The sequence below is a fragment of the Asterias amurensis genome, chromosome 22 (genome assembly GCF_032118995.1).
Source record: "Asterias amurensis chromosome 22, ASM3211899v1".
Taxonomy (NCBI): domain Eukaryota; kingdom Metazoa; phylum Echinodermata; class Asteroidea; order Forcipulatida; family Asteriidae; genus Asterias; species Asterias amurensis.
In genome coordinates, this window is record NC_092669.1 from 10,658,707 (window position 1) to 10,680,733 (window position 22,027).

Sequence of the window (22,027 nt, forward strand, 5' to 3'; positions counted from 1 at the left end):
ATGCAAATTTGAACGTCCAATGAATCGACCTTTGACCGGGCCACTCTAGATAGATATAGAACTTGCAAGCAGACAACATGGGGCTGGAAGAGTCTCTGGTATGCATAAATTCCAATCATTTTTCTCTCATTTTCTCACCATTATACAACATTTGCATGAGTTTGCATTAATGCTCTAAACATGCTTCTAGTGCGTGCGTTATACCTCTCAGAATGTTCACTAAAATAGCTGCTTGCTGGCTCACTTTACAACTTCTATTCTCTTAAAAGCACACGCCTTTTTCATCGACTCACGACACGACATTAAGTCACGTCCTTTGTTTGTAATTTCTATTTTTTGTCCGACGAATTGTGTATAATTTGTACGTGTTTTGTTGGTAGTTGTGTCCTTCTGACTTGGTAGAAGGGTCTACTCAGTAATTTACTGTCTGAACCGAGTCTCAGCGTGGGCTTTTTAGTTTTCCATTTGATTGACAAAATTAAATTAAAGTTTTGCATGCATTTCATGACGGCACAACTATAGAATGCAGGTACACTTCGAAGCTTCCACTGCGCCTCCGCGGAGACGGAGTCGCGGTGACGTTCATACGTACACAGTACACTGGAGTTGAGGTCGCGCTCTGTTGCTTAACTATAAATATTTGGCAACCTAGGGGGCACTCTGAAAGATGCACAACGGCGCCCTCATTAGGCTCGAAAATACACAACTGCGCTATAGCTAATGCGCAGCTGTGTTGTCAATTTATTTTATACGATAACTCACAAGATCATTAGATGATTATTTCAATAATTATGGGAACTCCGTACAAATAATTAATAACTATTAATATTGCCGTACTACATATTACCCCAAAAGAGGATTATTTCCAAAAGGGAAATAATTAAAGGCCGAATCCTAATACATTAGAGGATTATTTAAAAAAGGGAAAGAAAGCCCGAATTCCGTACAATTATTAATATTGCCCTCATACACTTGACCCCATTAGAGGATTATTTAAAAAAAGGGAAAGAAGGCCCGAATTCCGTACAATAATTAATATTGCCCTAATACACTTGACCCCAATAGAGGATTATTTATAAAAAAAAGGGAAAGAAAGCCCGAATTCCGTACAATAAATAATATTGCCCTCATACATTTGACCTTATTAGAGGATTTAAACAAAAGGGAAAGGGAAAGCCCGAATTCCGTACAATTATTATTATTGCCCCAATACACTTGACCCCATTAGAGGATTATTTAAAAAAGGGAAAGAAAGCCCGACCGCGCATCCGCGCCTCCGCGCCTCCACCTTCCCCTTCTTCACGATTGCATCATATGCTCGTCTTCCTAAAGACGCCCTCTATCGGCCATTGTCCACACCGCGTCTCCGCGCCTCCGCGCCTCCACCTTCCCCGTCTTCACGATTGCATCAAATGCCTGTCTTCCTAAAAACGCCCTCTATCGGCCATTGCCAACACCGCGACTCCGCGCCTTCGCGCCTCCACCTTCGCCATCGTCACGATTGCATCATATGATCGTCTTCCTAAAGACGCCCTCTATCGGCCATTGTCAACACCGCGACTCCGCGCCTCCACGCCTCCGCGCCTCCACGCCTCCAGCTTCCCCGTCTTCACGATTGCTTCAAATGCACGTCTTCCTAAAACGCCCTCTATCGGCTGCTTCACCTACCTCACCAATCACGTCACACTTTGACTCCCTACGACCCTAACATTTTATCTGTTGTATTCATCAATCGCACTCAATACAATCAAGTAGTATAGTACGACCAGCTATTTTCTTCCTCCATGCTACGACCAAGTTACTTAAAACGTACGTGACCGCGACTCCGCCTCCGCGGAGGCACAGATAGAGCTCCGAGTGTACCTGTATTCTATAGTTACTCCTTCATGACATTTATTATTTAAAAAAAAAAATTAAAAAACAATATTGAAAATAATTGTTTGTACAGTTTTTTAAAGTTTTTTTTACTCATCACAACTATTACTTAGTCACATTTGGTTTATTGCTCCACAGTCACATGTATGTATTTTAATTTGTTATATATTTTTTTACATTATCGGTACTATTATGTTAGGGCTAGGCCCCCTAATAATTTAGTACTTCTACCGTAACCTACGTGTAGAAACTACAATATACAAGGCTCCCCCGTGAGTACCCAAACCCTTAAAGGCAGTGGACACTATTTGTAATTGTCAAAGACTAGCCTTCACAGTTGGTATATCTCAACATACATGTATGCATAAAATAACAAACCTGTGAAAATTTGAGCTCAATCGGTCATCAAAGTTGCGAGATAATAATGAAAGAAGAAAACACCCTTGTCACACGAAGTTGTGTGTGTTTAGATGGTTGATTTCGAGACCTCAAGTTCTATACTTGAGGTCTCGAAATCAAATTCGTGGAAAATTACTTCTTTCTCCAAAACTATGGCACTTCAGAGGGAGCTGTTTCTCACAATGTTTTATACCACCAACCTCTCCCCATTACTTGTCACCAAGAAAGGTTTTATGCTAATAATTAGTTTGAGTAATTACCAATATTGTCCACTGCCTTTAAACAATACAATGACAATGTTTTTAATTAGGCCTATATGGGACAAATCCCGGGGTTTCATATCCTGGGCTAATCAATTAGGAAAAATTATAACAATGTGTTTATTGATTTTTTTATTGATTGGTAATCGTCTGCTGCTGTACAGACTGAATACATTTAGAATAGAATAATTTTTTTTTTAGAATAGAATAATGTTTTATTGTCACTTGTAACAAAACAAATAATTGTACAGTGGAATGCGTGGTAGTTTTGCGTGTCTAAAAAGATGTTATATAAAAATACACACTAAAAATTTACCATTTATATACAAAAATACATCGAATATACATATCGTTTATGAAAAGTATTACAATATACAGGCGAAATACGAAAGATAAAAACAGCACGATTGAATTAAAATATACAATCATGATTAAAACCTGTCATTTAGAACACGAACAGCTGCGGGGTAAAAACTCTGCAAAGTACAATTAGATCCAGATTTAATACATATTCAACTCAGCTGTTTGTTCAGAGTTTGTTCAGAGGTGTACAGTAGGCCTACATGTACATGAATAGTTTTATAATAGATGTTAAATTTGCATCGGGGATAAAGAATATTAATTTTTGTTTTTACCCATACACCGATGTGTGTTAGCACTGTATACTCGGTACTTTCCCGAGTCCTGTGAAAAAAAACATCACAGGCATGTTACTCGGGTGGGATTCGAACCCACGACCCTTGCAATTCTAGAGCAGTGTCTTACCAACTAGACTACCGAGGTTGCCCGGTAGCTAGAGGCAGTTTGAATCCTATGTTTTGGCAGCGGGTACCGCAACGATGTAATAGATGTTAAATAGAAAAGAAAATGAATAGATTTAGTTTTAGTTATGTGTGTTAATGGTGATACGTTTTTGTATTGTTTTATAAAATTTTAAAGACTGTATTTTATCCCAAACATTCTCTTTATTGTCCTGTGGCTGCAATATAATGAAATAAATAAATAAATATGTCACATGGGTGTACAATGGACAGTATTTACTGCAATATACTGTATTATTACATGCATTTTGATCAGACATTTGGTAAGGTTGGCAGAAAACCAGCTTTATCTTAAACTCTTACAAGTGTTCTTCCGAAAGAGTACCCTTGATTGATGACTCGTTGTCTAGACTTATTAATGGTGCTCAAAGGTGGGAAACTGGACCCTAAACAATTGTAAGATAAGGTTGAGCACTGAGTAAGGATGTGTCTATTTGAAGATTAAACAAAACAATAAACAAAATAATAATGGTACTACCACTAGTACTAGTAATAAAATGTTATTTTAGGCAGTTAGTTGTAGTTTTAGGGGTTCAATACAAATTGCATTCACACTTTCCTCATAAATAAAAGTCATACAAGTTAAGTTCAACATGGCTTTTTGTAATAATTGGTTCAAGTGGAAACTTTAGACTAGCTGCCAATCACCAAGAGAGGGCGCTCTTCACCAGGTAATGTCAACAACTTAGGAGTAGTAGCATGAGTGACGGTCACTGACAGCAAATACCTTGTGTTTTGCGTGTTTTTGATTTTGTATTTTAGATTTAGCCAAACTGTGTTTTGTTTTTCAAAACACAATGCCAGCATAAACCAAACTGTTCTAGTTATGTGTTAATGTTGATATGTACACGTATTGTTTTATATAATTATAAAGATTGTATTTTATTCCAACCGTTCTCTTTATTGTCCTGTGGTAACAATATAATGAAATAAATAAATAAATAAATATGTCACATGGGTGTACAATGTACAGTATTTACTGCAATATACTGTATTATTACATGCATTTTAATCAGACTTTTGGTAAGATTGGCAGAAAACCAGCTTTATCTTAAACTCTTGTGTTCTTCCGAAAGAGTACCCTTGATTGATGACTCGTTGTCTAGACTTGTTAATGGTGCTCAAAGGTGGGAAATTGGACCCTAAACAATTGTAAGATAAGGCTGAGTAAAGATTTGTCTATTTGAAGATTTGAATATGTTTTTGATATGTTTTTGAAAGGGCAAGGGCACCAAGGCATTTTCTTTTTGGCAAAGGGCACCCCATGAGGAAATTGTAAGTTTCTACTAGAGCATTTCCAGGGCAACAAGGCAATGACGTAGGGCAACGGAGGCAATCGCATTCGTTGCCTCCGTGAAGTGTCAGGCCTGAATGTACTGTGAATTCTCCACTAAGATACTGCCAACTGTGGTCTAGTGTACATTTTAAGCCTTGACTTAAAACAATATGCATGATTTGTTTTGTGATAGGTGCATGTCTACTTAACTTCCCGTAGATTTTGTTCTTTTAGAGAACTGTTTGCTAAGCCGAAACAAGCAGGATACCAGTGAGTCAAAAATTTTACATGTGATATATTAGTTTGGCTGGTTACCTTATTCTGGTAAGCATAATTTTGTTATGCTTAGCAATTTTTGTGTGTTTAAAGCAGCTCAATGAAATTGGGCCCTGGCATGTAGACACACAATGGTGTTAAAGGAACACGTTGCCTTGGATCGTTCGAGTTGGTCTTTGAAAAGCCTTTTTAACCCTTTGTTATAAAATTGATATGTTAGAAAGATGTTGTAAAAGTAGGATACAATGATCTACACAAATATGCCTCAAAATTGCGTGGTTTTCGTTTTACCTTGTCGACTAACACGGTCGGCCATTTATGGGAGTCAAAAAGTTGACTCCCATAATTGGCCGACCGTGTTAATTTGCGACGTAAAATGAAAACCGTGCAATTTTGAGTGATACTTGTGTGGATCATTATATTCTACTTTTAAAACGTCTTTCCAACGATATACATTTCATAACAAACGGTTTCAAACGCTTTTTTATAGACCAACTCGTCCGATCCAAGGCAACGTGTTCCTTTAATTGCAAACAAGTATTGAACATGTACCTCACCATGCAATGCTTCAAAACCCATGCATGCTTTAAACAAAAGCCCGCACTCCTCAATTAAATTTTAAAACTGTTATTTTCCTTTCCCACATACAATCTGCTGGCGCTCTATTTGCATACCATCGCTACTGGCCATTTTGAACCTTTAACCTTCCTGTTTCCATGGTGATGCCTACATTTCATTGCACCTCCTGGTACCCTCACCTCCTATAACCTAAACACAGAAGGTAAGTTGGTTGAATCCATCTAAGGTGCTGTATACCAGTCATTATCATAACATGTAGGACTCAAATAATACTGTATTGAATATGACGTCACCATTTTAAATAACTGCCCTACAACATGGCGTCTGTAAGTGTATGCATGCATGTGCTGTAGAAATCAAACCGGGATTGTTGCGTGCTTCATTGATGTACGCATTTTAGACGCGCATACGGTTTGCCCTACATACAAGATGGCGACTTCCATGGAAACATGCACGCACCCCCACGCACATGTTCACAGACGCCATGTTGTAGGGCAGATATTTGAGTAGTGACATCATATTCAATACGGTCTATAGGTTTTCCTTATAAAAAACACAGTGTACACACAGGTGGACATGGATTTATTTAGTCGGTACCCGCACAATGACCTGTAGAGATGCTGGTACTACTGTACTATTATGCAGTACATGCAGAAAGCACAATTTTTTGTTATCATAGTTACTGTTTGTAGTATTACAGACGTGGCCTACGTGCCAGTGTTCATGAGTACCACACACTGTTAGTTGGTGTTAGAGTCTGATTGTGCAGGCAGTTTATTACCTGGGGAAATGTTGATGGAGATTCCACAAATACTTTGTGCATAAATCACTTAACATCTGTCGAATTATGGACGTTATATCTGCTGTAAGTATTTTTGAGCACACTATCGTTTATTTGCTATTATATTACATGTGTGTAATAATATATTTAGTTCTTGCACTTCACAATAGGCCCCTAACCATCTCAAAGCACTTTACATTAGTCCCCTGGTCACTGGGCCAATAAATAAAATTCCTTTAATCTTTCTCAGACCCAAACCCATACGCCGATGACTTAACCACCAGAACTTGAATTTGATGCTTTTAACCACTCGGCCTTAATACACCATGTACATGTAATAACATATTTAGTTCTTGCACTTCACAATTGGCCCCTAACCGTCTCAAAGCGCTTTACATTTGTCCCCTGGTCACTGGGCCAATAAATAACATTCCTTTAATCTTTCTCAGACCCGAACCCATACGCCGATGACTTAACCACCAGAACTTGAATTTGATGCTTTTAAAGGCAGTGGACACTATTGGTAATTACTCAAAATAATTTTTGGCATAAAACCTTTCTTGGTGACGAGTAATGGGGAGAGATTGATGGTATAAAACATTGTGAGAAACGGCTCCCTCTGAAGTGCCATAGTTTTCGAGAAAGAATTAATTTTCCACAAATGTGATTTCGAGACCTCAGATTTAGAACTTGAGGTCTCGAAATCAACCATCCTTTTTTTTTTTTTATCTCGCAAGTTCGATTACCGATTGAGCTCAAATTTTCACAGATTGGTTATTTTATGCATATGTTGAGATACACCAACTGTGAAGGCTAGTCTGTGACAATTACCAATAGTGTCCACTGCCTTTAACCACTCAGCCTTGATACCCTGTACATGTACATACGTATGTGTACATGTACGATTACAAACACTTGGTTTAGAAAGGCCAGGGTTATTCTCACAGTGGTCAGTGCCAAAAACCTGTCCGGCACTCAGGCCAACCACCACTGGAAGAATTTCTTCTGTTTGACACTTTCAAACCACCACACCTTTTAAAAAGTTTTAAATTACACTTGCATTTTCCTTCAAAAGTTTTCCACAAAAAGTAATGTTGGGTGTTTACCAGTAAAAATATTATTTGATTTGAGTCTATTTATATGATGATCTACCATGTAACTGATCAGTCTCGCATAGGTTTCCAGGGAAACATTTTTCCACAACTAAAAAAAAACCTGGGCAGAATCATGAAAAGTGTTTTGATTGTTTATTTCTCTACAGTTCGGTGTTCCCGTTTTGTTGGGCATCGGCGTGATTGCCGTCACCATCATCATTGGCAAGTTCTTCTTAGGAGGGAAACGCAAACCTGCCGGGCCGCCGAAAGCTCTGAAAGATCCTGAAACAAAATTTCCATTTGAGCTGGTGGATAAAGAGGTGAGATTGGGAAAAAACAGTCTGAAGAGTTCATACCAGTTCAAAAGTTTGGATGTTGAGTTACTGAACATGCTGATTGGTTTTGCACTGAGGACTGCACTAGTGATCTGATCGTGCGTATAGTATACCCTAGTCCAACAGTTTAGGTTTTGAGTTGCTGAATGGTTTTGGACCGAGGACTGCACTCGTATTGGTGGGATCAGACACACTACACCGTATGAGGAAATTGTAAATTTTTTCCACTGTAACAATTCAAGGGCACCAAAGCATTGACCAGGGGCATCAAGGTGCCTCGGTGAAGGATCAGGCCTGTTATGGGGGTAGTGTTTAATTTGGCAAACCTTTTTTTTTTCGCTGCAGATTGTTAGTCATGACACAAGACGCTTCCGTTTTGCCTTACCATCCAAGGATCACATCCTCGGTCTTCCAGTCGGTGAGTCTTGAAAGTCTTCTTTGTCCTTAAAAATCTAACTCCAAACATGCCAAGGTGGTGTTATTCCTCTCAAATATTCATGGACACATACGTACAATGACATCACCAAATTTTAGAGCGCCCTCTAGGGCCAGACTAAAATTGTATAAAATAAACTTTACTAGAAGTCTGTTGCAGAGTTTATGTTTAACTGACACTGTTTCTTTAATCCTGTTGAATAGGTCAGCATATCTACTTAACATGCCGCATCGATGGCAAGCTAGTTATCCGTCCCTACACCCCGGTGACTTGCGATGATGACAAGGGTTATATGGACCTTGTTATTAAGGTGAGTAAATGTACATAAAAATAATAAACATTTTTATATAGCGCTTATATACACCCAAAGTGCTTTCAAAACTTTCACCCCTGGTCACTGGGCCACTTGGTTCATTTCTTAAACCATCTTAGCTCCCTGGGGGTATACAATCTGTGCTGCCAATATGTAGCGCAATAAGCTAAATCAATCACAAGAACCAACGCTACCCTCACGAGACCTATTTACCCCCTGGGTGGAGGGAAGCAATTAGAGTTAAGTGTCTTGCTAAGAGACACAAGTGTCGCGACCTAAGCTTGGGCGATATCGATTTATTTTATTCGCGACATATCGCAGACAATATATCGCGATATTCGATATAATTGCGATTAATTAAATTTGACATCATTAGTCTTCAAACTTCCAGTGAAAGTTGTAGAAGAGACAGTCATAGCATAAAAGAGGTGTTCTAATGACCTATTCTCCTGGTTTTACTCCAAACCTATGGGTTGCAAGATATTTCAGCTAGAAAATTCATGCCGATATTGCGATATTAAATCGATTCCGCGATATATCGATATTTCGATTAAAACCAAATCGATCCGATATCAAAATCGTTTCCAAGTTAGTATCGCTATATTCGATAGTATCGTGATATCGCCCAAGCTGATCACGACCTAGACTGGAACCCACACTTGGCTGAACAGAAACACCAGAGCTTAAGTTCGATGCTCTTATCCGATCGGCTATGACATCTCGCCAATTTGTACATAGGCAATAAGGTCGCGTGGTTGGACTGGTGTTATAGTTGAGTTTTGCGCTAACTTTTGCGTTTTTGTTTGTTTTGTATTTTGGAAATTAAAGGGAAGGTATACATTTGTTAACCCTCTTGTAATAAGTGGCAATAAAAATAAAATAATTGGTTATTTTAAAAGCATACAACAGCGTTCTTAAGTGAGGTGTCTTGCTTAAGGACACATTATATGTGTCATTAAAGCCATTGGACCCTTTCGGTTCACAGATTTACAATAACTTACAGGGTTTACAGAAGGCAATGGTGAAAGACTTCTCTTGAAATATTATTCCATGAAATGCTTCATTTTTTGAGAAAACAGCAAAACAGTATAAATTCTTGAGAATTACGGATTTATTTTAAACACATGTCATGACACGGCGAAACGCGCGGAAACAAGGGGAGATTTTTCCGTTGTTTTCTCCCGACTCCGATGACCGATTGAGCCTAAATTTTCACAGGTTTGTTATTTGATATAGAAGTTGTGGTACACAAAGTGTGGGCCTTGGATAACACTGTTTACCGAAAGGGTCCAATGGCTTTAACAGGATTCAAACCCTCATTCGATGACGAAGCCACTAGAACTTGAATTCAATGCTCTAAAACCCTCAGGTCATGATAACCATTTCGTTGTGACAAGAATTAGCATCGATTATTGCCATTGTACACAGCAGGTCTTTAACTTGCTCTTGAAGGGGCACAGTAATTTTCCTCTGGTATGGATGGGGCACTTCTATGAGGAAAATGTAATATTGTTATGGGAACTTTGCAAAAGGCACCACAGCAAAAGCACAGGGCACCACGGCATTTGCTGCGGGTGCCGTGGACAATTTCAAGGCCTGACACAGAATACTTAATGTTTTTTTTTTTTTTTTTTTTCTTAAATCCCACTCCAGGTGTACTTCAAGGATGTTCACCCCAAGTTCCCAGAGGGAGGGAAAATGTCTCAGTATCTTGAAAACCTGGAGATTGGAGACTCGATTGATGTCCGTGGCCCAAGCGGGCTCTTAGTGTATGACGGATGTGGTAAGTGTAAAGAAAGAGACTCGTTTATGAGCAAGACAGCAACATTAAAGGCACTGGACACCTTTGGTAATTGTCAAAGACTAGTATTCTTACTTGATGTATCCCAACATATTTTTCTCCTTTTGACCCAATTCACCTGACGCCATCATCAGAATAATCTTGGATGCGCCATTTTGGTGGTCAATGTCAACGTGTGTTGTTCAGTGAAGTGCGCAATTTAGGCGACGCGGCGTTAATACACGTAAACCTAATGACCACCAACCTGGTGAGCGTGGCATCAGTCGCCGCCTGTGACGCGCGTGCAAGGGGTCAATAGCGTGAAAATTTGCTTACTGTTAGGCAGCTCTATGAAATTGGACCAAGACCATTGAATGGGGATAGGGTTTTCAGTCCCCCGACCTGAATGATTGTGTGCTCTTTCCAAGTTTTCCTCCCACATCTTAAACTGAGATTTCTTCACCATCTTCCTGACACGGGTATCTTCAATTGCGTAGAGCTGCTTAGGTTAGGCAAAAATGAGCAGGATACCAGTCACAAATTTTCCTTGTGACACGGTAGTTTGGCTGGTAAACTTATTCTGGTATGCATAATTTTGTTGTGCTTAGCTACGTTTTGTGCTTAAGCAGCTCCATGAAATTAGACCCTGGTCACAGTGCTAAGCACTTTCAAAGTGTACCGTGATTTTAGTACCCAAAACCACATTGACTCGAACTGTTTGGCATCAGTGCTTTACAGATACTTTGCTGGTGTTGTTGTTGTTGTTCTTTCTATGAAATTGTATTTTTTATCTATTTACACTCCTTGTATATTTGTTGTTGAAATTGCCATTATTAGTGTGTCTCATGTTGAATTGTATTTTTTTTTTAAATGTGCATGTCGGATTTCTTTCATTGTCATGTATACAATTTTAAACTACAGATTTGTGTTTTTTACCTCACAGCCATGTTCTTGTGCATTATGTCTATTCATGTTTTTATCATAAATTGTAGCATCAAGATATCTACATGATACTTTCTGATTGTAATTTAGTTTACTTTTTCATATCTTTCTGGGGTGCTATCTTTTAAACTGTTTTTTTTTTTGTTATCATTGTACATAAATTTTACTTGTTTTCTTAATAATTGTTATTATGGTATTATTTTATAATTTTTGTAACCTATATCCCCTTCAAAAATCCAAACGTTTTATGACATTTGATTTGAGCTTTTGCTGCTCCACTAGCTTGGCTTAAGGCCGAATCACACTGCAGCGATAGCGAAAACAATAATGATCAAGACGCAAAGAGAACGCATTCTAATTGGTTGAATTGCTCCGCGCAGAATACGCACACGCTCATTCAACCAATGGTATGCATTCTGTTTGCGTCGTTATTGTTATTGTTCTCGTTATCGCTACAGTGGGACCGGGCCTTTTAACCTTTCATTTTAACACTAATCTGTTTGTCGTACAGGCCAGTTCAGCATCAAAGCAGACAAGAAATCCGAGGCTGTGAAGACGCATGCCAAAAATATCGGAATGATTGCTGGTGGTACAGGTATGGAGGAAGAAAAAGATTTTTTGTTTTATTTTTGTTTATTTTTTTTGCCCTTAAAATTGGGCCATATTTATGTTGCATCAGTGAACAGGCCTCAGAATCACACGTGGCATGGTGGGCTTAACGGTTAAGATCACCGGATTCTAGTTCAGGTGTTTCTGATCAGCTGAGTGTGGATTTGAGTCTCAACCATGACACTTGTGTCTTGCCGACGTTAAGCAAGACACTTACATAATCATGATTGTTTCGTAAAGTTGGGAGGTAGTGCTTTCTGCTCTACCAGCCAGGCTTCTGATGGATGATACCCAATCCTACATCCGTATGGACTGTAAAGGAGGTAACCCTGTTTCAGCCCCAGGAGTAGGTAGCAACGGCCCCTGGAAAAATAGTTGACTTGTAGCCCACACCCTGAATTGACCTTCAGGTCTCGTGTGTTGGGCGACCTGCAAACAACTTAAATAAATACATTAAAACCCACACCTATTGCCGTCATGCCATGTGCTTTTTTTGTTGTCATGGTTGTGCTTCCTGTTAAAAATCTGATAATTTTTGCACTGAAACGACGATTGAAGCTTTCGATTTTGCCTTTTGATGTTCGTTATCCAAGAACCAACACGACTCAAAAGAGATATTCATATGGCATTACCGCAAACTTCTTTTAGTTTTACTTCGACCATACAAAGTTGCATATCCTACTAATCTTCACTATGTCTTTAATATTCCAGGCATCACTCCAATGCTACAGCTGGTCAGGCAAGTCTTGAAGGACCCTGCTGACAAATGTAAAGTGTGGCTTTTGTTTGCAAACCAGGTAGGCGGGGCTAGAGTTTTTCTTGTGCGAGGGTTTTGATCAGGCCTCGGTCTGAAACCATAACCCACATTTGTTGTTTTGGTGACCTCTATATAAACAAAGTACAAACTATTGGTTAGAAGCGTAGGGCTATATATATTGACTAGAGCGCTAAAACCCCGTTATACATGCACTAAGGTTTTGAAGCCGTGTGGGCGCATCCATGTTTATGTACAAACCAATACAAAAGCTTGAAATTTTGTACAGCAATTGTACGGCTATTTGCATGATAGTGCGTTTGTTCTTTTTTATGTCATCATCGAAGCAAAAAACACAGCAAATGTGAACGCACAATCTGCTGATCAGCGTACAAACTGCGAGCGTCATATGCGTCATGTTTAAAAGGCGCGTATACTTTTCTTAGTACGTCAATCAAGTCGAAGTTACGGTTTTCGGCACACGCCGAATGTAAAAAAAACGCGGCAATGTGTGTTCTCTTGAAATTAAAATCGTTCCGAACCTCGCGCAACACTTCAAACATCTCTGCGCTCAGGGTGGCTTCAAAACGCAGAGCAAGTTAGCGCTCTAGTCAATATATATAGCTCTATGGTTTGAAGCCTATAGCAGTTTTCGATGGTTTGAAGCATTTTGAGAACGATTCACATTTCATGACCTGTCATTATTATCCATTTTTATCTGTATGATCATGTGTCAGCCTCTCAACCAATAGGATCGCCTTAAACGTTTGTGTTATCTCTGAATTTCTATAATTTGGTCACTGGTGATATAGTCACATGACCGTCTCTCAACCAATAGGATTGCTTAAATTGGCTGCGGTATTTATGAATGAATAATTTCTTCCCACTACCAAAATGTTAGAAACATTGGGTGCAGGTTCTGTTCATCGGCTGCCCCAAAACTATGAAATGAACTGCCATCTGTAATCCAACACTCTCAATCCTTTGATATGTTTAACCGAAAAGTGAAGACTTTTCTTTTTAACCTTGCTTTTATGTAATTGTGCTTGTATGTAGATTTTTAAGTTGAATGTAATTTTTCTTGTTTTTTTTTTATTAAATAAAATGTTTTTTTCCTTCTTGTTGTAATGTACGATCATTTTTGTGGAATTGGCGCAATATTTTATTTAATCATCATTTAAATTACAAGATTTTTTGTATTTTTTGTATTTATTTTTTTTACTTCAGACTGAGAAGGATATTCTTCTTCGTCCTGAGCTGGAGGAAATCAGTAAGGAGCATGGGGATCGGTTCAAGCTTTGGTACACCCTGGACAGGCCTGATGAAGGTAAGTTTTAACATGGTCGTTTGTTCTGTCCTCAGTTTTAGTCTGCTGTTTGTGTGTCGTTGCTGAAGGTTTTGCGTCGTTTTTGTGTTGTTGCTGAAGGTTTCTCCTTCAAACATTACACTGAGACAAGTTTTTGTTACTTTCTAGTGTCTTGATGTTCTTGTCTTTAATTATCAATATGTATTTTTCTAAAGAGAAAAATGTATTCTTGAATGGAATTGCTTTGAATGAACTGAATTGAATTGGTTTGAAATAAATTATATTGAATTATATTAAATTGAATTGAATTGAAGTGCTTGAATTGTGTTATCTTGTATTGAAATGAATTTTATGGAGTTGCTTTGAAATGAATTGAATTGAATTGACTCTTATTGACTTGTATTGACTTGTATTGTATTGTATTGTATTGACATGATTTGACTTGAAAGTACTTGAAGTTAAACTGTATTAAGTTGACTTTGAAATTACTTCAATTGAATTGTATTGAATTGACATGAATTGACTTTAAATGTATTGAATTTATTTGAATTGACTTCGACTGACTTGTATTGACTTGTATTGTATTGAATTGAATTGAATTGTATTGCATTGTGTTGAATTGTATTGAATTGCATTGACATGATTTTACTTCAAATTACTTGAATTGAATTATATTGCCTTGACTAGAATTGACTTGAATTGACTTGAATTGACATGAACTTGATTGACTTGAATTGAATTGACTTGACTTGAATTGATTTGAATTGACTTGAATTGAATTGAATTGACTTGAATTGACTTGTAGTGTATTGAATTGAATTGAAATGTGTTGAAATGACTTGAATTGTCTTGAATAGAATTGATTTGAATTGACTTGTATTGTGTTGAATTGATTTGAATTGAGTTGAATTGACTTCAACTGACTTGTATTGACTTGTATTGTAATGCATTGTATTGAATTGCCTTGACATGATTTTACTTGAAATTACTTGAATTGAATTATATTGCCTTGACTAGAATTGAATTGAATTGATATGAACTTAATTGACTTGAATTTAATTGACATTGAATTGACTTGTATTGTATTGAATTGAATTGAATTGTATTGAATTGACTTGACTTGAATTGACTTGTATTGAATTGACTTGTAATGAATTGAATTGAATTGACTTGACTTGAATTGACTTGTATTGAATTGACTTGTATTGAATTGACTTGTATTGAATTGAATTGACTTGTATTGAATTGACTTGACTTGAATTGACTTGTAATGAATTGACTTGTAATGAATTGAATTGAATTGACTTGACTTGATTTGAATTGACTTGTATTGAATTGACTTGTAATGAGTTGACTTGTATTGAATTGAATTGACTTGTATTGAATTGACTTGACTTGAATTGACTTGTATTGTATTGAATTGAATTGTATTGACTTGACTTGAATTTAACTAACTTTAATTGAATTGACTTGTATTGAATTTAAACTGTATTGAATTGAATTGAAATGAATTGATTTGAATAAGTGCTTTGCTTTGAATAGAATTGAATTGAAATTTGAAACGAATGTCTGATATTTGAGAGATTATTACTCCATATCTAATTTCATATAGTTCTTATATTTTGTTATGTTTTACCCTTTCTTCCATGAACCCTGATATTCCTGAGCAAATTTCAAGTAAATCTTGTTCATTCTTTGTACTTATGTCTTGTTAAATTGTTACCTTCATAGAATATGAGTATATGACCTTTCGGTCAAATAGGCTTACATGTATGTCAAACTAAATTTGAATTCATTGCCTTTGCATACATCTTTAATGTTTACAAAACGTCTCGGTTGTTGAAAAGATGGCTGGTTGGGTCAAAGATTACTGTATAATGAGAGTTAATTTTGATTTAACGAAGAAACAATTTAAAAAACATTAATTTATTTGTAGAGTCAATAACTAGGGTGGGCCAAAACCCCCATTTTTTATATTTTTTATTTCAGTTGCTCTTTCTAATAATCAATTCTGTTCTGATAATTGACGACCTTCTATTCCGAAAAACGGTGATGATTAAAACGCTAGGGTAAGGGTTCGAGTAAGGGTTGGTGTTAGGGTTAGGCTTATAGTTAGGCTTAGGCTTAGGGTTAGACTTAGGGTAAATGTTAGTTTTAGGCTTACGGTTGGACTTAAAGCCATTATATGTATATATATGTATACCCTTTCGGTAAGGGAAAAAAAAAAAAGTTAACAGATTTACAAATGATTTACAGAGTTTACAGAAGGTAATGGTGAAAGACTTCTCTTGAAATATTGTTCTATGAAATGCTTTAATTTTTGAGAAAACATTAAAAAATATAAATTCTCGTTAGCGAAAATTACGGATTTATTTTAAAGACATGTCATGACACGGCAAAACGCGCGGAAACAAGAGTGGGTTTTCCCGTTATTTTCTCCCGACTCCGATGACCGATTGAACCTAAATTCATATATTAGTTGTGATACACGAAGTGTGGGACTTGGACAATACTGTTTACCGAAAGTGTATAATGGCTTTAAGGTAAGTGCTAGGGTTAGGCTTATTGTTAGGCTTATGGTTAGACTTATGGTTAGACCTAGGGTTAGGCTTCGGGTAAGAAAAATACACCAGGGGTGTCAGACAGAAATAGGGGTTTAGAAATAAAGGATTTTTGAAACAAAGATGTTTTTACCGTCATTTCAACTGTTCTATTTAATAAAAAACTTGTGGTTTCCGATTGATTTTATCTGAATTGGTCCTATGGAAACCGTAGTTTCAATATTCATTTTCTAATCATCATTTCAACTCGGGTATAATTTCCATACCATTTTGTAGTACATGAACAATGTAAGGAAAAACTAATTATCATAACTTAAAAATCAGTATGGTCGCAGCCAGGAAGCCTAGGCTTCTACAGGGTCTGGCAGCTTCAAAAAGAATACATACATGTATACATATGAAGTTACAATCATAAGTTATCTAAATGAATAAACAAGCAATATGTATTATATGTTTTTTTTATTGAATAATTAAATTTAATTATTACCTGACGATTCAATTAAGACAATTTAAAAGAAAAACTGTGTGATAATTTGTTTAACTTATTTTTCCTCCACCTCCCAAAGGTTGGGAGTACAGCAGCGGGTTTGTCAATGAAGATATGCTCAGAGACCACATGCCTCCACCCAGCTCCGACACCCTGGTCCTGATGTGTGGTCCGCCACCAATGATCAACTACGCCTGCTTACCCAACCTGGAGAAACTGGGCTACACCCCAGAGATGAGGTTTTCTTATTAAGAGTCAAGCTCGCAATCTTAAGCCTGGCCCAAGAGAGTCGGATTTTAAATCATGTCTGAAACACTTAAAGATCTACATGGTACATGGTATGTTTCGAGACACTTTGTTGTATCTAACCGATTTAGACACTTAAAGCTCTACATGGTACCAGGTATGTTTCGAGACACTAGTGTTTGACCGATTTTTAGTTTTCAAAAGCCTATGAAATTAAACATTTTGCACGTTTTGTGATAATTACTTGATTTTTTTTTGACCAGCATAATATTGTCGCAAGCAACAGTCGCGTGCCGGTGGCTTTTTTTTCTTGTACAGAGCTTCATCTCCAGACCAACAAGATATTCTATCAAAGTTTCAATTTTTTTAAATTTTTACGTAATGTCATCTATGATTAGTTAGGGGCTGAAGCTTTCATTTTGTGGTAGGCCTGTGTGGCTGGCCAATCCAGTTGACACGGCGGAGTTCTAACATAGATGTAAAATATAAGGAAGTTTTGGTTGCTACTAATATTTCTTTCAGAGGATTCTTTGTTTTTACACCGTTTTGAGAGACGCTTTCAGTTTTTTGTTTTAAATGATTAATAGTAAACCAGTTACCGCACTGAATTAGTCAAATTTTGGTGAACAAAAAAAAAGGATTTGAACCCAAATCTCTGGGTGCTCTTCCATCTCGGCAACCTTGCCCCATGATTGCAGACGTTATCTTTTTTTCAAGGGGAGGGGCAGTCAGAAGTCCTACAACCCTCTGTCAGAGAGTCGTGAAACTCGCCTGGGTTGCCTTTGCGCCCCTTGGTCATTGCCCTGGTGCCCTTGAAATGCTCCAGTAGAATTTTACAACACAGGGTGTCCTTTACCAAGAAGAAACTGCCTCTGTGCCCTTGCCCTTTCAGTATTGAAGCGTACAGGTATTGTAACCCAGTCGTTTTTGAAAGGGCAAGGGCACCAAGGCAGTTTCTTCTTGGTAAAGGGCACCCTATGAGGGTGTTGTAAATTTCTACTGGAGCATTTCAAGGGCACCAGGGCAATGACAAAGGGGCGCGTAGGCAATCGTCTTCGTTGCCTCCGTGAAGTATCGGGCCTGCAATGGACATGGGACACTGCCCATTAACAATCGCCATGCAGTCCAAACACACGCGCCGTTCATGCAACAGCCACAGTGCGAGTATACATGTACATTCATGCAAGGGTCGTAGGTAGCGCGTGGCATGGGTAATAATTGCGATGATTCACAGTCGTTGGAATCGAGGCTGTGTGTAACGTCCCCGCAACTACACTGGGAACGGTACACGGGGCGGCGATAAACGACCGTACAATTACCGACTTGATTTCAAGACGGGGAGTGTACTTAAATTTGTTCTTTAACTATCAAGTAAAAAAATGAGGACGCATTAGTCTTATAATTACGAAACACAAGTTTCAAACAAGTTTCAAATCAAGTTGCATCATGAATTTAATTCTATAAAACGCTTTAACGATTAGAAGCTTCCATGTATAATTTTAAAAGTCATACTCGACTTAATAAATTCATTATGGGAAAGCCCCATTAAAGCAAAACAGATTAAAACATCCTTTGAATCTGACAACTCACACCTGTCATCTTCGTGTGTTTCCTTTTTCAAACACCGGACTTCATTGGATCTTGCACAAACCAGTAGGGCTGCTGACTGACCTAGGGTCAATTTCACAAAGAGTTAGCGCTAGTTTCAACTTAGAACTAGTCATAAAAGGAGATATTAACAACTTAAGGCTAGTCCTAAGTTAGGACGAGTAACTTGTATTACCTCGAGATGAGACTAGTCTTAACTCTTTGTGAACTCGACCCCAGGTCAGATTAACTGCTCATCCATTACTTTAAGTTTAATAAGTCAAGCAATTCAATGTACACACACCAACTGGTGAAAAGGATGTATATTTTTTTCGTGACAACACTTGGGAAAATCTTTACTGGGGCTTTCCCGTGTTTTGCATGTTTTTTTATTTCTAATATCAAATTTAGAAATGATAGAAGAATTAAGAGTTTATTTGTTATTGGCTTTCAAAGCATCTGGACTTAGCATGAATTAATGTAAATTTGCATGGTGATGGATACACTGCTACTATATTCCTTGAACAAGAATAAATAAAAGGAAATATTTCTAGGCTTTACATAACATTGTTTGTTCGTCGTTTTGTTTCTCAGTCACTGAGTTTGATTGCCGAGTGGTCTATTACCTTTGGCTTGGCTTAAATTAATCTAAATGATAACAAATTATATTAAATTACATTAATGACAAATTGTGTGACTCCACAAAATGGCGAACCCTGTGTTCACAATGTCAACGGAAAGAACACAAAATATTAATATGGTGGCTTCCTGTATAGTGCGCATAATCCGTCACTCTGTGACACTCGAGGCGCTTTAACATTGAGTATTTTTTTCCTGCAAGGTATATGTGGGACTACGTTTGAATTTATAGAGCTACTCCTTTCATAAAACCATGTAATATTATGCTGCCAATCCAGTCAGGAACACCGGGACGAAACCCTTTTCTTTTCGATAGGTACACTGAGTTCTTTAACGTGCGTTACACAGCACACGGGACCGACGGCTTTAAGCCCATCCGAAGGAAGAAGCATGTAAAGTGTCTTGCTAAAGGACAGTGTTACGAACCAGAGGTACATTCACTTGTACAGTTTAGAGGTATCTTTTGTGTTGATCATTGTATTTTTATACATTAAAAACACCTTTCCAATCATTCACAAAAAACTCTTTGAAGCGCCTAATCTGTCGGGAATGGTCCATTCGTGTTTGAGTTGCCTTTTATGTATGTATAGTACTACAATTCCTTGTTTGTTATTATTGAATATGATAGAGTAACATTATTGTAAAGTACTTGACTTACTCAACTCCGACCACTATTTGTGTCGCAGGCTATATTAAGAGAATCAATGTGTGGTGAAGATGTTTCCAACTAGTGGTTTAAACCCGCCGATGCCTGGTTCTTGATAATGTTACCGAGACGAAGTCGAGGTAAATTATCAAGAACTAGGCAACGGCGGGTTTAGGCTACACCACTAGTGGAAAACCGATTCAACACACTTTGATTCGAGTCCCATTCATAAAAACCTTTTCGGTCTAAAATCATCAATACTTTTTGGTCAAAAAGTAAAATAAATGCAAAAATTATATTGGTTCAATGACTTCTTTCAACGCAACACCCCTCCAGCTATGAAATGGTAAGGCCCTCGGGTAAACAACTCCTCGGGCCCTCGGGTAAACAACTCCTTATAAGGAGATTGCTGTGCGCGTCGCGCGTATCGCTAGATGTGGCACAATATTGTCCCGGCCGGTTGCTCTCGACCATAGGAATGAAGAAACTGTGTTATAAGCACAGGTGCAAGCTCGCGTGTCACGCCCTTGTTTCAACTCTTTTTACTGGTGTTATATCATCCGTTCAAACACCCCACGTGATGCCCTCTCGACCAATGGATAAACCGTCTTAGGTATTTATGAATATAAAATCGTTGGTATTTCCAGTAGGGTAAAAGTACTGCTGAGTATATTGGGAAGCCGAATGCAATGTGATTGGCTTCTTACTTTACAAAAGCGAGCTATTAGAATAATTTCTAACGCTGGTTTTCTTGATTATACTGCTCCATTATTTTGAAATCTTAGATTGTTAAAAGTTAATGAGCTTATTTAGTAATAGTATTTGAAATCAGGTATAATAATATGAGCATAATATTATGAGCAACGCATTACCATGTAATTGTTTTAACCTAATGTTTTACTCTAACTACTAGCATATATTCTTTCATACAAAACTCGATTCTCTTCAAATTAAAAACTTGTTGTTTCTCGCAACCGAACCTCATCAATGTATAAAAACAGCCTTGTCCAGCGCGGTGTTTACATACTGGAATAATTTGGATGGTTCTGTTAAATCTGCAATCACACTAACTGTGTTTAAGAAAAAAACCTATAGATTACTACTCAATTAAAAAATTACTACTCGATGCATATTCATTATAACTAGTATAGTTCATGACTTTAATAGTACGAGTCAATTCAATGCTGGCTCACTTCTAGGTATGTTATTAGTAACCTACATGTGTTCGTCTGTCCTTGTTGTCCATTGTCTTTGTCTTTGTTACTTATATTCAGTGTTAGTCTGTCATTAGGTTAGGGTACACAAAAGCCAAGGCTTCACCCAGTCCTAAGTGTTTGCCCTTCATTGTTTAAAATGTAGGCTATTATTTATGACTCACAATTAGTATCATACCACACAAATTGTGTATTCATGTGAGGGTAATACCGCAATAAATGTTTTATTGAATTGAACTGAATTGAATAGTACTCGACCACTGTAGGCCTACATGGACCTTGAACTACATACATGTACAACACAAGGCATATTAATCTTTAAATAGTAGCCTGTATATTCGATTACCAAGTCCAACATCCAAGATATTGTTACTTGGATCTTGGAGAACCATAATATGATCTCGTAGCAGTTCTTGGCTAGTGGAATACATCGCACCGTCTTCCAGTTGATATAGAGAATAATATACCATGTGATTTGAACTTTGTGTGACCTTGTGCATCCTTCAGAAAGTCTGGCAGGCAAGATACTGCACTGGTCCTATGGGAAAGATTAAGGAGATTGCTGTGCGCGTCGCGCGTATCGCGTGATGTGGCACAATATTGTCCCGGCCGTTGCTCTCGACCATAGGAATGAAGAAACTGTGTTATAAGCACAGGTGCAAGCTCGCGTGTCACGCCCTTGTTTCAACTCTTTTTACTGGTGTTATATCATCCGTTCAAACACCCCCACGTGATGCCCTCTCGACCAATGGATAAACCGTCTTAGGTATTTATGAATATAAAATCGTTGGTATTTCCAATCGAGTAAAAG

At 37.7% G+C, this 22,027-nt stretch overlaps 1 protein-coding gene across 2 annotated transcripts; it reads left to right on the forward strand.

Moving 5' to 3' along the window:
* The first annotated feature begins 35 nt into the window (after positions 1-35).
* On the forward strand, positions 36-19,282 carry LOC139953694 (NADH-cytochrome b5 reductase 3-like). 2 transcript variants are annotated; one of them, XM_071953208.1, is made up of 9 exons: positions 36-98; positions 7,529-7,681; positions 8,042-8,114; positions 8,336-8,442; positions 10,099-10,228; positions 11,679-11,762; positions 12,488-12,573; positions 13,758-13,857; positions 16,964-19,282. In XM_071953208.1, the coding sequence occupies exons 1-9, from the start codon at positions 78-80 to the stop codon at positions 17,134-17,136; spliced, it is 927 nt and encodes a 308-aa protein (XP_071809309.1). In that variant the 5' UTR covers positions 36-77; the 3' UTR covers positions 17,137-19,282. The 2 variants fall into 2 exon arrangements, with proteins under 2 accessions (XP_071809309.1, XP_071809310.1); XM_071953209.1 differs by lacking the exon at positions 36-98 and adding an exon at positions 6,164-6,351.
* The last annotated feature ends 2,745 nt before the right edge of the window (positions 19,283-22,027 follow it).

What these genes read in the sequence shown, in the direction of transcription:
- LOC139953694 (XM_071953208.1), top strand. Translation starts at nt 78, where the DNA reads ATGGGGCTGGAAGAGTCTCTG. An exon ending in ATATGGACCTTGTTATTAAG is followed by an intron (nt 8,443 to 10,098) that starts GTGAGTAAATGT and finishes ATCCCACTCCAG; the next exon opens with GTGTACTTCAAGGATGTTCA. An exon ending in AATGATTGCTGGTGGTACAG is followed by an intron (nt 11,763 to 12,487) that starts GTATGGAGGAAG and finishes TTAATATTCCAG; the next exon opens with GCATCACTCCAATGCTACAG.